At 44.7% G+C, this 18,180-nt stretch overlaps 3 protein-coding genes across 3 annotated transcripts; 1 reads left to right on the top strand and 2 right to left on the bottom strand.

Moving 5' to 3' along the window:
• Nucleotides 1–274: 274 nt before the first annotated feature.
• LOC468692 (putative methyl-CpG-binding domain protein 3-like 3) lies at nt 275–1,013 on the bottom strand. Its single transcript, XM_054673180.1, has one exon. The coding sequence runs from the start codon at nt 917–919 to the stop codon at nt 356–358; it is 564 nt and encodes a 187-aa protein (XP_054529155.1). The 5' UTR covers nt 920–1,013; the 3' UTR covers nt 275–355.
• A 9,058-nt stretch (nt 1,014–10,071) lies between these two features.
• LOC112206398 (putative methyl-CpG-binding domain protein 3-like 3) lies at nt 10,072–11,202 on the bottom strand. Its single transcript, XM_024351474.2, has one exon. The coding sequence runs from the start codon at nt 10,709–10,711 to the stop codon at nt 10,148–10,150; it is 564 nt and encodes a 187-aa protein (XP_024207242.2). The 5' UTR covers nt 10,712–11,202; the 3' UTR covers nt 10,072–10,147.
• Nucleotides 11,203–16,573: 5,371 nt separating this feature from the next.
• On the top strand, nt 16,574–17,242 carry LOC741719 (methyl-CpG-binding domain protein 3-like 2). Its single transcript, XM_024351643.2, has one exon. The coding sequence runs from the start codon at nt 16,679–16,681 to the stop codon at nt 17,240–17,242; it is 564 nt and encodes a 187-aa protein (XP_024207411.2). The 5' UTR covers nt 16,574–16,678.
• Nucleotides 17,243–18,180: the final 938 nt, after the last annotated feature.

The raw sequence follows: 18,180 nt of genomic DNA, 5'->3' as shown, positions 1-18,180 counted from the left end.
GGCAGGAGAATTGCTTGAACCTGGGAGGTGGAGGTTGCAGTGAGCCGAGATCACGTCATTGCACTCCAGCCTGGGCAACAGAGCAAGACTCCGTCTCAAAACAAACAAACAAACAAAAAAACATAATTAATTAAAATCATGGTAAACAGAAACTGAGATGTACAGTGACATGTAAAGGTCTCCTTCCTCATCCCATAAAACCCAATTTCTCACCACAAAACCATCCACTCCTTACACCTGGTGCCTTTCAAATACTTTTATTAAAGAACTGGTGGGGAAGGGAAAAGTGTGACAATTCAGAGTAGGAATGAGGATGGGCATTAAAAGAAAGGGACCGAAAGCCCAGGACTGCGCTTCATCTACATGTCAGCATTTCTGCCCGCCTGGCCAGCCTGTCTGCCTGCAAGGCCTTGGCCAGTCTCTCCCTGGCTTTCTTCACCCTCCTGGCCTGTCTCCGGATATCTGCAGGAGTCACCAATTGGCCAGAGAGGGGCGGTGGGAGCTGACAACCCATTCCTGGGGTTGGCCCCCCTGCCACAGCTGGAAACTGCCCAGGGGTGGGCTCAAGCGGGCTGTGGACACGCTCAGCACCAGCTCTGTCCAGAGATTCACTGGCCGTCCCCGCTGCAAGGATACTGAAGACGCTCTCCAAATGCAGTGGACTTGAACCTTCTCCTTGGCTGCTGCAGGGCTGCAGGGCCTGCAGTCTCCGGTAGGCGCAGAGTTGCTGCGGCTTCTCCAGGTGCTCATCCCCTTTTCTGCGTCTGACCTGGTTGTCAGGATGAGACCTGATCCTCGTCACCGGCCTCTGGAAGATGCAGCTGGTGAGTCTCATGGGGAGAGCAGACCTCGCAGCTCGTCTCCGATGGGCCTTGGCCATGTGGATTTCTCGTTTCTTCTGTAAAGCCCAGGGCATCATGTTTCTTTTGAGCTTCCCCTTTCAAAAGAAAAGAAAATGTGAAATTTCAACCAAATGGAGACAGGAGAAGATCAGCTGTGGGGGGCTTCTCTCAGCTCAGTGGAATCTTCCCACCAGCCTCTCTTTCTGGGGAAATGTGTCTCAAATGGCAGTGTACATCCTCAGGGTTTGCTGAAGTCAGATATGTGGACCTGAACCCAAGTAAGTCTGGGGTGGACCCTAGAGTCTGCATTTCTCCATGTGACCCTGATGCTGCTGGCAGGAGCTCCAGGTATTGACACTGGGTCCTGGGACCTCATCGGGCTGATGCGAGTCCAGGACTAAATGCTCAAGGTCATGACCCAGGGTCAGTTCCAGACCTTGTCCCTCCTCATCCTCCTCAGAGGACACCCCTCTCTTCTCTTCCCTGCCACTGTCAGCTACACAGATGCTGGTGCCTCCTAACCCATCCCCAACAGGACACCGGGATCCCAGACTTCCCTGTTCACCAAGACCTCACGCTTCTCTGTATCTGTTTCTGCTGTGCTTCAGGACACAACATCATTTTCATAGCTCCTTGACTCTCTGGTTTCCAAAGAAATCGTGCACTCGCCACCTTAAATACTCACTGCCACACCCAGATCCCACCTTCACCTGAACACCTCCTGCTCATGAAGAAAAACCTCAGAAACACCATGTTTGCCTTCTGTTTCTAAGAAGCTCAATTAACTAGAGTTCTACCATGAGAGAATCTTTTGATGACATACTGAGAAAGATGATCAAGCGCCTCCTAAGATTTGACGTCCTTTCTTGCTCTAACTCAGTTGGAAGACTTTAGTCTCATAAAGCTGTTTCCCCCACAAACCTCATCAGTGCACTTTCCATTTTAAAGCCTTCGTTTCTGTCCTTCTCATTTCATTTTTTGTTGTCCTGGCATAAAGATTAATACTACCCCTTACAGTACCCCTGGCATAAAGATTAATACTGACCCAAGATGTTCCCCTTTGGAGGGAAAATTATTTAGTCCCCTTAGTTACAGGGCACTTATGATGTGCCAAGCTGTGCAGTAGAACCCCTGATCCAGAAGTAAACTTCATAAATCACCACTCTGTTGATTTGCATCTTGGTGAGAAGGAAGACATAATAAACGCACTAAAAACAAATTTCTGGTGGAATATCAGATATAAGTAAGTTCCATGATGAAGAAGAAGGGAGTGACAGAGAGGGACGGAAGGAGGAGAAACAGAGAAACAGAAAAGAAATTCACTACAATGAATCGTGACAGTGAGTTTAGGGAATAAGCAACTCATCATGAAATTTTACCAGAGAACTAATTTTTTTTGTTTTTTGTTTTTTTAAAAAAACGGACCAAGCAATTTCTGGTTCAGGATCTTTCCAGAGAGGGAGACAATTTGAAGACTGCAAGGCCAAATAATACTTCTTCCCTTTCCTAGTGATGTTGGATTTTTAAAAAAAAAATCAAAACTATTATCCCCATACAGTTTCATAGGCAAAAATGAGAATACTATGAACATTATTCAACAAATATTAACACCCGAGGTATAACTTTCCACAACATCCCGTTTTAAGAACAACCCACTGCTAACTGTAAAGCTGTCTTACAGAAAGAAAAAGGACACATATGGACATTCCTGTAATCAATAAAAATCCCGTACTCACCAGAACAGGTGGGCTCGCAAAAGAGGTGAACGCAGGCACTCCCATAGCCGTAGAGTTTCTCTTGCTGACCCCACTCTTGAGATGCAGACAACCCTTGGCTTGCCGGAAAATGCAGTGACTTCTGCATCTGGTTCCCCTTTTTATAGAGAAAGCGAGTGATAATGCAATCAGTGGATAATCCACAGGGAACGCCCTGTCTCCGCCCATTGGATTTGAGGCATTTCTAAATCTTTATACAGAAACCAATGTGGTGTTACCTACACAGAGTGTGAGTAGAGAAAGAATTTAATACGTGTGTGTGTGTGTGTGTGGCGGGGTGGTATTTACAGTTAATATCAGCATTTTAGATATGTTTCCCTTTTTCTCCCAGTTTTCCAAACATCTTTGAATACTTTCTATAGAAATAGAAATGGAATTGTCTATGTACATAAATGTTCAAGTAATATTTGATTTAATGACAAAAACTAAAGACCATTTCAATGTTCTTTAAGAAAAGAAAGCCCAAAACTTTTATTCACAATCCTATAGAATATATCACACAGTTGTTGCAAAGAAATTACTACTTTGGCCGGGAGAGGTGGCTTACGCCTACAATCCCAGCACTTTGGGAGACCAAGGTAGGTAGATCACCTGAGGTCAAGATGTCGAGACCAGCCTGGCCAACATGGTGAAACCCCATTTCTACTAAAAATACAAAACTTACCCTGGTGTGGTGGCATGCACCTGTAATCCCAGCTACTCGGGAGGCTGAGGCAGGAGAATCGCTTCAACCTGGGAGGGAGAGGTTGCGGTGAGCCGAGATCGCACCACTGCAGCTCAGCATGGGCGACAGAGTGAGACTCCATGTCAAAAAAAAAAAAAAAAGTTCTATTTTGTGCGTTTACATTTAATATAATTACCAGTAAATATGAAATTGTTTCAATCATCTCATTTTTCCTAGGTTTTGACTTAACTGATTCACGTTCCTTTTGCCTTTACTTGGCTGACTTTGAATCAAATATGTTTATTATTTTATTGTTATCTCCATGAACTTGCTAGTTACAGCCATACAAATCTGTGTAGTTATGCTAATAATTAAATCCTATACTCTGATACAATTAATTACTTTAACCCCTCCCACAAAATGCGAATACTTTAGAACACTTTTAATTCTCTTTTTAGCTGTTTCTGACTTTTGTATTACCATTCTCATGCATATTAATTCTACACATATTTTACTCTCCAGGAGACATTTCTAGTATTGCTTCATAAAGCAATATGCACTAATATTTACCTACAGATTATCTTGTGCATTCATCTTTGTTCCTTTCTGCATTTCTAGCATTCAATCTGGGATTACTTCCCTGTGGACTTGAGAATTCATTCTAGTAATTTTTTTCTAATTCAATGCTGCTAACAACTAATTGTTTTCCTTTACACTTTTATTTAGGCATCTTTATTTGGGGGCAATATTGCTGTGAGGTACGGGTGTCTGGTTTGACAAATTTCTTTCAGCATATTAGAAATGGTGCCCCACTGATGTCTATCTCATTTTACCTGTGTTGAGATGTCAGCTGTCAGGCTTTTCCTTGCTTCTTTGGTTTCCACATTCTCTAAACTCTTTCTCGTTGTGGTTGGTTTGTAGGCCACAGTGTAGCTCATTATTGCTTCCTGTGTATTTCCTTTGCCTAGAGGGTGTGGAGTCAATTGCATCTGTGGGTTGATGTCTTTCATTGGTTTGGAAGGTGCATATGTCTCCTTCACTTCTGATATCCATTCTTGTCCAAGTTCTCTCTACTCTTCTTTTAATCACATCCCACTTGTCTCTGAATTTTCCAATGTTGTTCATGCTTTGGTGGGAATATTTGCTCTTGAACCTTGTTCCACTTTGCTAATCTACCTTTTTTCTAGGTTCAGTCTCATTTTAATTGTCCTTCCTTCCTTCCTTCCTTTCTTTCTCTTTCTTTATTTCTTTCTTTTCTCTCTTTTCTTTGGAGATGGGGTCTCACTCTGTCACCCAGGCTGGAGAGCAGTGGTGGGATCTCAGCTCACTGCAACCTCTGCCTCCTGGGTTCAATGATTCTCCTGCTTCAGCCTCCCAAGTAGCTGGGACTATAGGCACATGCCACCACACCCAGCTTATTTTTGTATTTTTTGTGGAGACGGGGTTTCACCATGTTGGCCAGGGTGGTCTCGAACTACTGACCTCAAGTGATGCACCTGCCTTGGCCTCTCAAAGTGCTAGGATTACAGGCGTGAGCCACCGTGCCTGGCCTAATTTCTTATACTCTTAGTTTCAGTTCTAAGTATAAAACACAGTAAATAGCTTTAATTAAAAACTAGGTAGAAGAACAGCTTCACAGTCAATGAGGAGACAATCTTCCTTCTTGATACAATGAAACTCTAAATAGAAAGGAGCAAATTCCAATTTGAACCATATTAAGATACATTAAGAGCAACTATTCATTCAAATACATCAGTAAGAGAGAAAGCGTGGAAAACCGGAGTGGGGGAAGAGGTTTTGATTCTGTACCCCCAGGAAAGTACATCAAGCCAGAGTATATATAAAAAAAAAATTTAATATTTAAAAAAAAAGAATAATGTCAAACAAACAGAAAAATAATGAAAACACACTTGAAACTGGGTGAAAAACTTGAATGGACCCTACACAAAAGAATGTAAACAAGTGACCGTAAAAAATTATTATTATTATTATTATTATCATTAATTTTCAGGTGGAGTCTTGTTCTGTCACCCAGGCTGGAGTGCAGTGGCACGGTCTTGGCTCACCGCAACTCTGCCTTCTGGGTTCAAGCGATTCTCCTGCCTCAGCCTCCTGAGTAGGTGGGATTACAGGCTCCCACCACCACGTCCAGCTAATTTTTGTATTTTAAGTAGACACAGGGTTTTACCATGTTGCCCAGGCTGGTCTTGAACGCCTGACCTCAAGTGATCCACCCGCCTTGGCCTCCCAAATTGCTGAGATTACAGGCATGAGCTACCGCGCCCGGCCTAAATGACCAGCAAAATTTGAACAAATGTTTAACCCTTTTAGCTTCAGGGAAATGCTAAAAAAATAAAAATTACAATAAGATACTATTATATAGATATCAACTTAGCTAAAGGGAAAAACACAGAAACACCAAGTGCTGACTAGATTATGGAGGGACCAGTCTTTCCTGTAAGGATAGTGGGAGTTAAAATTGGAATAACCACTTTGGGAAACTATATGCAAACATCTATTAAAGCTGTATAGGGCCAGGCATGGTGGTTTATGTCTGTAATCCCAGCATTTTGGGAAGCAGAGGTGGGAGGATCGCTTGAGCTCAGTAGTCTAGAACCAACTTGGACAACATAGGAAGACCTTATCTCTACAAAAAATAAAAAATAAGCATCGTCAGGCATGGTGATGCCTGCCTGTAGTCCCATCTACTTAGGAGGCTGAAGTGGGAGGATCACTTGAGCCCAGGAGATCAAGGCTGTAGTGAGTTTTGATTGAGCTACTGCACTCCAGCCTGGGTGACAGAGCAAGACCCTGTCTCAAAAACAAAAGCTGTAGGCTGGGCACAGTGGCTTACGCCTCTAATCCCAGCACTTCAGGAGGCTGAAGCGCACGGATTACTTGAGGTCAGGAGTTTGAGACCAGCCTGGCCAACATGGTGAAACCTCCTCTCTATTGAAAATACAAAAAAATTAGCCAGGCATGGTGGCGTACGCCTGTAGTCTCAGCTACTCGGGAGGCTGATGCAGGAGAATTGCTTGAACCCAGAGGTGGAGGTTGCGGTGAGACAAGATTGCGCCAGTGCACTCCAGCCTGGGTGAGAGAGAGACTGTCTCAAAAGAACAAACAGGCGGTGGCTCACGCTTGTAATCCCAGCACTTTGGGAGGCCGAGGCAGGCAGATCACCTGAGATCAGGAATTCAAGACCAGCCAGGCAAACATGGTGAAACACCATCTCCACAAAAATACAAAAATTAGCTAGGCCTGATGGTGGATGCCTGTAATCCCAGCTAGTTGGGAGGCTGAGGCGGGAGAATCGCTTGAACCTGGGAGGCGAGGGTTGCAGTGAGCCGAGATCGTGCCACTACACACCAGCCTGGGCAACAGATCGATACTCCGTCTCAAACAAACCCCAAAAGCCGTATAAACGTCTACCCTCTTCCCTTGCACACAGCATTTATCTCAACATTGTATATGCGTGCCCACCAATTTCATGTTCTGAGGGGCACAGAACCTGCAGTCATAGTAGCTCTTGTCAGAAACCAGCCAATGAACAGCAGGAGAATGAATAAATACTGGGGCATCTGCACCCATCGGATCTTCTCACAGCAATCAGAGCTCACAAATGACAACCAGCACAACCTTAAGCCTTGATCTCTCAAAGCTGAGGTTAATCCAAACCCAAGACAGTGCATACCATGTGGTTCCCTACACGTGAAACAAAAACCAGCCAAACTAATCCTAGGTGCTGTTACAACAGAGGGTGCCTTTGTGGGAGGCAGGAAAAGGCACCTGGGGATGAATCCGCTATTCTATTCATTGATTTCAGTGCTGGGCATGAGTGCGTTCAGTTTGTGAAAGTTCATGAAGATGTACGTGTCTGATTTTTTGCACTTTGCTCTATGTAAGTTCTATGCCAATAACAATTGAGGAAAAGAGACTGAGATATAAACTTCCACTTATGGCCAATCTGTAGCAAACTTCCATCCCATAAAAGCAACCTCAGGAACACCGCCTTGTATACTGGGAATTTGCCGAAAGAGTAGATTTCAGCTACTCTTTCTACACACACGTACACAAAGGTAATTACATCAGGAGACAGATATGTTCCTTTGCTTCATTGTAGTAATCATTTCGCTACATATACGTGCATCAAAACATCATGTATGCCTTAAATACATACAATTAAAAACAACACAGGCCGGGCGTAGTGGCTCATGCCTGTAATCCCAGCACTTTGGGAGGCCAAGGCAGGTGGATAACGATGTCAGGAGATCAAGACCATCCTGGGTAACACGGTGAAACCCTGTCTCTACTAAAAATACAAAAAATAGCGGGTATGGTGGTGGGCACCTGTAGTCCCAGCTACTTGGGAGGCGGAGGCAGGAGAATGGCATGAACCTGGGAGGTGGAGCTTGCAGTGAGCTGAGATAGCGCCCCTGCACTCCAGCCTGAGTGACAGAGCGAGACTCTGTCTCAAAACAAAACAATACAAAACAAAAAAACAAAAAAAACCCCACACACCTGGGTGCAGTGGCTCGCGCCTCTAATCGCAGCACTTTGACAGGCCGAGAAAGGTGAATTGGTTGAGGCCAGGAGTTCGAGGCCAGCCTGGCCAACATGATGAAACCCTGTTTCTACTAAAAATGCAAAAATTAGCCAGGCATGGTGGTGGGCACCTGTAATCTCAGCTACTTGGGAGGCTGAGGTACATGAATCCCTTGAACCTGGGGGGTGGAGGTTGCAGTGATCTGAGATCACGCCACTGCACTCCAGCCGGGGCGAGAGTGAGAATTTGTCTCAAAACAAACAAACACCCAACACCTGATAGATAAACAGATAAAAAAATACAATTTCTGCAGCCTTGGTCTCTGCAGTGACTACTCAGTTTTTTCTTATGATTTTTCACAATCTTTTCCTTGCGTAAATCCTCCTGGTTTGATTTTTGGGGATGCAGAGAAATACTGGCTATTTTGCCAATTTGGACCTGGGACTAGGAAGTTTAAGACACAATTAGGGCCGGGTGCGGTGGCTCACGCCTGTAATCCCAGCACTTTGGGAGGCCAAAGCAGGAGGATCATGAGGTCAGGAGCTGAGACCGTCCTGGCTCACACTGTGAAACCCCGTCTCGACTAAAAAATACAAAAAAAATTAGCTGGGCGTGATGGTGGGGGCCTGTAGTTCCAGCTACTCGGGAGGCTGAGGCAGGAGAATGGCGTGAACCCAGGAGACAGAACTTGCAGTGAGCTGAGATCGCGCCACTGCACTCCAGCCTGGGCGACAGAGTGAGACTCCGTCTCAAATTAAAAAAAAAAAAAAAAGACACAATTAGCTTACAGATTTAATCATGTAGGGCAATTTCAAGGTACTGATGTCTCCCTCAGCACCTCAGCAAACTCCATTATACGGATGCAAATGATCCTGCCTGGGATCCAGACACCAGTCCTTTTAAATTTTACTGTGAAATTCAAATGAGCTGCAAATTCTGAGACCCCCTGAAATGACAGAAATGTCCTCTTCTTGACTTAGAAATGAAGGACTTAGAGTTCTTTTTTTTTTTTTTTTTTTTTTTTTTTTTTTTTGAGGTACAATCTGGCTCTGTCACCCAGGCTGGAGTGCAGTGGTGTGATCTCAGCTCACTGCAAATTCCGCCTCCCGGATTCAAGCAATTCTCCTGCCTCAGCCTCCCGAGTCACTGTTATTACAGGTGCCCACCACCAAGCCTAGCTAACTTTTGTATTTTTTTTTTTTTCGAAACAGAGTCTTGCTCTGTCGTGCAGGCTGGAGTGCACTGGTACGATCTCGGCTCACTGCAACCTCTGCCCCCCCGGGTTCAAGCAATTATCCTGCCTCAGCCTCCTGAGTAGCTGGGATTACAGGCACCCGCCACCACGCCCAGCGAATTTTTGTATTTTTAGTAGAGATGAGGTTTCACCATGTTGGCCAGGCTGGTCTTAAACTCCTGACCTCAAGTGATCCAACCACCACGGCCTCCTAAAGTGCTAGGATTACAGGCGTGAGCCACCACACCCGGCCTAATTTTTGTGTTTTTAGTAGAGATGGGGTTTCACCAAGTTGGCCAGGCTGGTCACAAACTCCTGACCTCAAACGATCTGTCCGCCTCGGCCTCCCAAAGTGCTGGGATAACAGGTGTAAACCACCCTGCCCTGGCAGGACTTGGAGTTCTTCAAAATAATAATAACAATAAATTCTGTTTGGGAGGCTGAGGTGGGCAGATCACTTGAGGTCAGGACAAGACCAGCCTGGCCAACATGATGAAACCCTGACTCTACCAAGAATACAAAAATTAGCTGGGCGTGGCTGGGCGCGGTGGCTCATGCCTGTAATCCCAGCACTTTGGGAGGCTGAGGCAGGTGGATCACCTGAGGTCGGGAGTTTGAGACCAGCCTGGCCGACATGGTGATACCTCGTCTCTACTAAAAAAAATACAAACAATAGCCGGATGTGGTGGCAGGCGCCTGTAATCCCAGCTACTTGGAACTTGGAAGGCTGAGGCAGGAGAATTGCTTGAACCTGGGAGGTGGAGGTTGCAGTGAGCCGAGATCATGTCATTGCACTCCAGCCTGGGCAACAGAGCAAGACTCCGTCTCAAAACAAACAAACAAACAAAAAAACCCAATTAATTAAAATCATGGTAAACAGAAACTGAGATGTACAGTGACATGTAAAGGTCTCCTTCCTCATCCCATAAAACCCAATTTCTCACCACAAAACCATCCACTCCTTACTCCTGTTGCCTTTCAAATACTTTTATTAAAGAACTGGTGGGGAAGGGAAAAGTGTGACAATTCAGAGTAGGAATGAGGATGGGCATTAAAAGAAAGGGACCGAAAGCCCAGGACTGCGCTTCATCTACATGTCAGCATTTCTGCCTGCCTGGCCAGCCTGTCTGCCTGCAAGGCCTTGGCCAGTCTCTCCCTGGCTTTCTTCACCCTCCTGGCCTGTCTCCGGATATCTGCAGGAGTCACCAATTGGCCAGAGAGGGGCGGTGGGAGCTGACAACCCATTCCTGGGGTTGGCCCCCCTGCCACAGCTGGAAACTGCCCAGGGGTGGGCTCAAGCGGGCTGTGGACACGCTCAGCACCAGCTCTGTCCAGAGATTCACTGGCCGTCCCCGCTGCAAGGATACTGAAGACGCTCTCCAAATGCAGTGGACTTGAACCTTCTCCTTGGCTGCTGCAGGGCTGCAGGGCCTGCAGTCTCCGGTAGGCGCAGAGTTGCTGCGGCTTCTCCAGGTGCTCATCCCCTTTTCTGCGTCTGACCTGGTTGTCAGGATGAGACCTGATCCTCGTCACCGGCCTCTGGAAGATGCAGCTGGTGAGTCTCATGGGGAGAGCAGACCTCGCAGCTCGTCTCCGATGGGCCTTGGCCATGTGGATTTCTCGTTTCTTCTGTAAAGCCCAGGGCATCATGTTTCTTTTGAGCTTCCCCTTTCAAAAGAAAAGAAAATGTGAAATTTCAACCAAATGGAGACAGGAGAAGATCAGCTGTGGGGGGCTTCTCTCAGCTCAGTGGAATCTTCCCACCAGCCTCTCTTTCTGGGGAAATGTGTCTCAAATGGCAGTGTACATCCTCAGGGTTTGCTAAAGTCAGATATGTGGACCTGAACCCAAGTAAGTCTGGGGTGGACCCTAGAGTCTGCATTTCTCCGTGTGACCCTGATGCTGCTGGCAGGAGCTCCAGGTATTGACACTGGGTCCTGGGACCTCATCGGGCTGATGCGAGTCCAGGACTAAATGCTCAAGGTCATGACCCAGGGTCAGTTCCAGACCTTGTCCCTCCTCATCCTCCTCAGAGGACACCCCTCTCTTCTCTTCCCTGCCACTGTCAGCTACACAGATGCTGGTGCCTCCTAACCCATCCCCAACAGGACACCGGGATCCCAGACGTCCCTGTTCACCAAGACCTCACGCTTCTCTGTATCTCTTTCTGCTGTGCTTCAGGACACAACATCATTTTCATAGCTCCTTGACTCTCTGGTTTCCAAAGAAATCGTGCACTCGCCACCTTAAATACTCACTGCCACACCCAGATCCCACCTTCACCTGAACACCTCCTGCTCATGAAGAAAAACCTCAGAAACATCATGTTGCTTTCTGTTTCTAATAAGCTCAATTAACTAGAGTTATACCATGAGAGAATCTTTTGATGACATACTGAGAAAGATGATCAAGCGCCTCCTAAGATTTGACGTCCTTTCTTGCTCTAACTCAATTGGAAGACTCTAGTCTCATAAAGCTGTTTCCCCCACAAACCTCATCAGTGCACTTTCCATTTTAAAGCCTTCGTTTCTGTCCTTCTCATTTCATTTTTTGTTGTCCTGGCATAAAGATTAATACTACCCCTTACAGTACCCCTGGCATAAAGATTAATACTGACCCAAGATGTTCCCCTTTGGAGGGAAAATTATTTAGTCCCCTTAGTTACAGGGCACTTATGATGTGCCAAGCTGTGCAGTAGAACCCCTGATCCAGAAGTAAACTTCATAAATCACCACTCTGTTGATTTTCATCTTGGTGAGAAGAAAGACACAATAAACGCACTAAAAACAAATTTCTGGTGGAATATCAGATATAAGTAAGTTCCATGATGAAGAAGAAGGGAGTGACAGAGAGGGACGGAAGGAGGAGAAACAGAGAAAGAGAAAAGAAATTCACTTCAATGAATCGTGACAGTGAGTTTAGGGAATAAGCAACTCATCATGAAATTTTACCAGAGAACTAATTTTTTTTGTTTTTTGTTTTTTTAAAAAAACGGACCAAGCAACTTCTGGTTCAGGAGCTTTCCAGAGAGGGAGACAATTTGAAGACTGCAAGGCCAAATAATACTTCTTCCCTTTCCTAGTGATGTTGGATTTTTTAAAAAAAATCAAAACTATTATCCCCATACAGTTTCATGGGCAAAAATGAGAATACTATGAACATTATTCAACAAATATTAACACCCGAGGTATAACTTTCCACAACATCCAGTTTTAAGAACAACCCACTCCTAACTGTAAAGCTGTCTTACAGAAAGAAAAAGGACACATATGGACATTCCTGTAATCAATAAAAATCCCGTACTCACCAGAACAGGTGGGCTCGCAAAAGAGGTGAACGCAGGCACTCCCATAGCCGTAGAGTTTCTCTTGCTGACCCCACTCTTGAGATGCAGACAACCCTTGGCTTGCCGGAAAATGCAGTGACTTCTGCATCTGGTTCCCCTTTTTATAGAGAAAGCGAGTGATAATGCAATCAGTGGATAATCCACAGGGAACACCCTGTCTCCGCCGATTGGATTTGAGGCATTTCTAAATCTTTATACAGAAACCAATGTGGTGTTACCTACACAGAGTGTGAGTAGAGAAAGAATTTAATACGTGTGTGTGTGTGTGTGGCGGGGTGGTATTTACAGTTAATATCAGCATTTTAGATATGTTTCCCTTTATCTCCCAGTTTTCCAAACATCTTTGAATGCTTTCTATAGAAATAGGAATGGAATTGTCTATGTACATAAATGTTCACGTAATATTTGATTTAATGACAAAAACTAAAGACCATTTCAATGTTCTTTAAGAAAAGAAAGCCCAAAACTTTTATTCACAATCCTATAGAATATATCACACAGTTGTTGCAAAGAAATTACTACTTTGGCCGGGAGAGGTGGCTTACGCCTATAATCCCAGCACTTTGGGAGACCAAGGCAGGTAGATCACCTGAGGTCAAGACTCTGTAGATCTGGTACTCTGTTGCTCTGGTAGATCACCAGAGCAAGACTCTGTCTCCAAGAAAGAAAAATTAGCTGGGCATGGTGTCTCGGGCCTGTAAACCCAGCTACTTTGGAGGCTGAGGCAGGAGAATTGCTTAAATCCAGGAGGCGGAGCTTGCAGTGACCTGAGAGCATGCCACTGCACTCCAGCCTGGGCAACAGAGGGAGACTCTAAATAAATAAATAAATAAATAAATAAATAAATAAATGATTTCTGATTTCCTGGCCCCTTCCCTAGGCATCCTGAGACACTGGTCTGGAAGGCACCCAGGTGTGAAAACCCTCCCAGGTGTGTTTTCTGCAAACCAAGGTTCAAAGCCACAGACTCCAAACCAACCAGGGAAGTGGTGTGTCATCCTTGGCTGTCCTTTTTGTCTTCAGGGGATTGTAAAATTCCTACAGCCTAGGCTGCATCCAACATCAGTGGAATAAAAATGTATCGGGGTGTGTGCTACCATTAGTTTTTCAAACTCTCCAGGAGATTCCAATGTACGTTCAGGTTGGGATACAAATAAAGTACATTTCTTCCCATTTAAACTCTCACTGGCTAGACGTGAATGGTATGATTGCTCCATAGCCTTGTCTGCACTTGGCATTGCTATTTTTTCATTTTAGCCAAACAGAAGTGTATATGAGTATCTCATAGTGATTTTTCATCAGCGTTTATCTGAAGCTAAACAGAATTTGGACATGTGTTCCGGATTGTATTGACCATTTATTTATTCTCTCTTCAATAGTGCCTACTGAAGTTTTTCACCCATTTTGAACATAAATTTTTAGTATTTTTTTTCATTTGATGGACATCTTTCTATTCTGTATTCTGGCTTGATGTACTTTACTGGATGCACATCATGCAAATATCTTTTCCAATATGATCTTCTAACACCCATTTCTCTCTGCATTTTCATTAATAGGAGATCTTTCTTTTTTTTTTTTTTTAGATGGAGTTTCACTCTGTCGCCCAGGCTAGAGTGCAGTATATTGTATCTATATATTAGAGTTTGCAGGGGAGGCATCGGTACATTGAAATTACCACAATGTGATTAAATACGTAAGCTAATTATGTCTTAAACTTCCTAGCCCCAGGTCCAAATTGGCAAAATAGCCAGCATCTGTCTGCCTCCTCAAAGATCAAACCAGGAAGATTTATACAATGAAAACATCATGAAAAATAATAAGAAAAAACTGAGTAGTCACTTCATAGACCAAGGCTGCTGAGATTGTATTTCTTTTTTATTAGGTCTGTTTATTTATTAGGTGTTTTTCTTTTTGTTTCTTCTCTTTTTTTTTTTTTTTTTTTTTTTTTTTTTGAGATGGAGTCTCACTCTGTCGCCCAGGCTGGAGTGTAGTGGCACTATCTCGGCTCACTGCAACCTTTGCCTCCCAAGTTCACACCATTCTCTTGCCTCAGCCTCCCGGGTAGCTGGGATTACAGGCATGCACCATCATGCCCAGCTAATTTTGTATTTTTAGTAGAGATGGGGTTTCTCCATGTTGAGGCTGGTCTCCAACTCCTGACCTCAGGTGATCCGCCCGACTCGGCCTCTCAAAGTGCTGGGATTACAGGAGTGAGCCACCGCACCCGGCCGACAATTCCATTCTTATTTCCGTAGAATGCTTTCAAAGATGTTTGAAAGAATGGGAGGAAAAGGAAACATATCTAAAATGCTAATATTAACTGTAAATACCACCCCGACACACACACGCACGTATTAAATTCTTTTTCTACTAACACTCTGTGTTGGTAACACCATATTGGTTTCTGTATAAAGATTTAGAAATGCTTCAAATCCAATGGGTGGAGACAGGGCGTTCCCTATGGATTATCCACTGATTGCATTATCACTCCCTCTATAAAAGAGGAGCTAGATGCAGAAGCCACTGCATTTTCCGGCAAGCCAAGGGCTGTCTGCGTCTCAGGAGTGGGGTCAGCAGGACAAACTCTGCAGCTATGGGAGAACCTGCGTTCACCTCTTTTCCAAGCCTGCCTATTCTGGTGAGTACCGGATCCTTATTGACTATTGACCAAAATAATGTCCATTTGTATTCCTTTTTCTTTCTGTAAAACATCTTTACAGTTTAGCAAGTTGTTCTCAAAACTAGATGCTATCTCGTGGAAACTTATGTCCTAGGTGTTAATATTTGTTGAGTAATACTCAAGTAATATTCAAAATATTCAAAAATATTCTAATTTTTTGTCCATGGAGCTATCTGGGGATAATAGCCCTGATTTTTTAAAAGTCCAACAACATCACTAAGAAGGAAAAGAGGTATTATTTGGCCTTGCAGTCTTCAAATTGTCTCTCTCTCTGGAAAGTTCTTGAACCAGAAATTGCTTTGGTCCCTTTAAAAAAAAAAATTTAGTTCTCTGGTTAAATATCATGATTGGTTAGTCCTTCCCTAAACTCACTGTCATGATTCATTGTAGTGAATTTCTTTCTTTTCTGTTTCTCTGTTTCTCCTCCCTCCATCCCTCTCTGACTCTCCCTTCTTCTTCATCATGGAACTTAATTATATCTGATACCCTATCGGAAATTTGTTTTTAGTGTGTTTATTATGTCTTCCTTCTCACCAAGATGAAAATCAACAGAGTGGTGATTTCTGCAGTTTACTTCTGGATCAGGGGTTCTACTGCACAGCTTGGCACATCATAAGTGCCCTGTAACTAAGGAGACTAAATAATTTTCCCTCCAAAGGGGAACACCTTGGGTCGTGTAAGGGGTAGTATTAATCTTAATGCCAGGACAACAGAAATGAAATGAGAAGGACAGAAATGAAGGCTTTATGTTTGTATCTGAAACAGCTTTATGAGACTAGAGTCTTCCAATTGAGTTAGAGCAAGAAAGGATTTCAAATCTTAGGAGGGGCTTAATCGTCTTTCTCAGTATGTCATCAAAAGATTCTCTCATGGTGTAACTCTAGCTAATTGAGCTTATTAGAAACAGAAAGCAACATGATGTTTCTGAGGTTTTTCTTCATGAGCAGGAGGTGTTCAGGTGAAGGTGGGATCTGGGTGTGGCAGTGAGTATTTAAGGTGGCGAGTGCACGATTTCTTTGGAAACCAGAGAGTCAAGGAGCTATGAAAATGATGTTGTGTCCTGAAGCACAGCAGAAAGAGATACAGAGAAGCGTGAGGTCTTGGTGAACAGGGACGTCTGGGATCCCGGTGTCCTGTTGGGGATGGGTTAGGAGGCACCAGCATCTGTGTAGCTGACAGTGGCAGGGAAGAGAAGAGAGGGGTGTCCTCTGAGGAGGATGAGGAGGGACAAGGTCTGGAACTGACCCTGGGTCATGACCTTGAGCATTTAGTCCTGGACTCCCATCAGCCCGATGAGGTCCCAGGACCCAGTGTCAATACCTGGAGCTCCTGCCAGCAGCATCAGGGTCACACGGAGAAATGCAGACTCTAGGGTCCACCCCAGACTTACTTGGGTTCAGGTCCACATATCTGACTTTAGCAAACCCTGAGGATGTACACTGCCATCTGAGACACATTTCCCCAGAAAGAGAGGCTGGTGGGAAGATTCCACTGAGCTGAGAGAAGCCCCCCACAGCTGATCTTCTCCTGTCTCCATTTGGTTGAAATTTCACATTTTCTTTTCTTTTGAAAGGGGAAGCTCAAAAGAAACATGATGCCCTGGGCTTTACAGAAGAAACGAGAAATCCACATGGCCAAGGCCCATCGGAGACGAGCTGCGAGGTCTGCTCTCCCCATGAGACTCACCAGCTGCATCTTCCAGAGGCCGGTGACGAGGATCAGGTCTCATCCTGACAACCAGGTCAGACGCAGAAAAGGGGATGAGCACCTGGAGAAGCCGCAGCAACTCTGCGCCTACCGGAGACTGCAGGCCCTGCAGCCCTGCAGCAGCCAAGGAGAAGGTTCAAGTCCACAGCATTTGGAGAGCGTCTTAAGTATCCTTGCAGCGGGGACGGCCAGTGAATCTCTGGACAGAGCTGGTGCTGAGCGTGTCCACAGCCCGCTTGAGCCCACCCCTGGGCAGTTTCCAGCTGTGGCAGGGGGGCCAACCCCAGGAATGGGTTGTCAGCTCCCACCGCCCCTCTCTGGCCAATTGGTGACTCCTGCAGATATCCGGAGACAGGCCAGGAGGGTGAAGAAAGCCAGGGAGAGACTGGCCAAGGCCTTGCAGGCAGACAGGCTGGCCAGGCAGGCAGAAATGCTGACAGGTGGATGAAGTGCAGGAGGAGGGGGTGCTGAGAAGCTGTGGGGTGTGGCCCCGGAGTTGGGGGGTGAGTCAGCGGGGACAGTCCTGGGTTTTGAATCCCTATCTTTTAATGCCCGTCCTCTTTCCTGCTATGAATTGTCACACTTTGTACTTCCCCACCTGTTCTTTATTAAAAGCATTTGAAAGGCAACAGTGTAAGGAGTGGATGGTTTTGTGGTGAGAAATTGGGTTTCGTAAGGCAAAGAAGGAGACCTTTATATGTCATTGTACACCTCAATGTCCGTTTACCATGATTTTTATTAGTTTTTCTTTTCTTTTCTTTTCTTGTTTTTTTTTGAGACAGTTTCCCTCTTGTTGCCCAGGCTGGAGCGCAATGGCGCGATCTCGGCTCACCGCAACCCCTGCCTCCCGCGTTCAAGCGATTCTCCTGCCTCAGCCTCTTGAGTAGCTGGGATTACAGGTGCCCACCACCACACCTGGCTAATTTTGTATTTTTGGTAGAGATGGGGGTTTCACCATGTTGGTCAGGCTGGTCTCAAACTCCCGACCTCAGGTGATCCGCCTGCTTTGGCCTCCCAAAGTGCTGGGATTACAGGTGTGAGCCACTGTGCCTGGCCTGATGTTAATTAGTTTTTCTACTAAATTCTAATTTAATTTTAAATGAAATTCTAAAAAATAAAATTAAATTATATACTTTTTAAGTGATATGATTACATTACATAATTTAATAGAGTACACTGATTTTAACATTAAATTTTTATTTTGAAATTACATTTTCATTTTTATTTTTTAGATTCAGGGGTACATGTATTTGTTGATTTTATTAATATATTTTGCTGAATGGTATGGATTGGCTTTCTAGGGTACTCGTTACCCAAACGGTGAATATTGTATACAAAAGGTAATTTTTTTTTTGTTTTTACAAAAGATAATGTTTCAACCAAGAA

The sequence above is a fragment of the Pan troglodytes genome, chromosome 20, assembly GCF_028858775.2.
Source record: "Pan troglodytes isolate AG18354 chromosome 20, NHGRI_mPanTro3-v2.0_pri, whole genome shotgun sequence".
NCBI lineage: Eukaryota > Metazoa > Chordata > Mammalia > Primates > Hominidae > Pan > Pan troglodytes.
The sequence above is the reverse complement of the archived record's forward strand: the minus strand, read 5'-3'. Positions and strand labels throughout refer to the sequence as shown.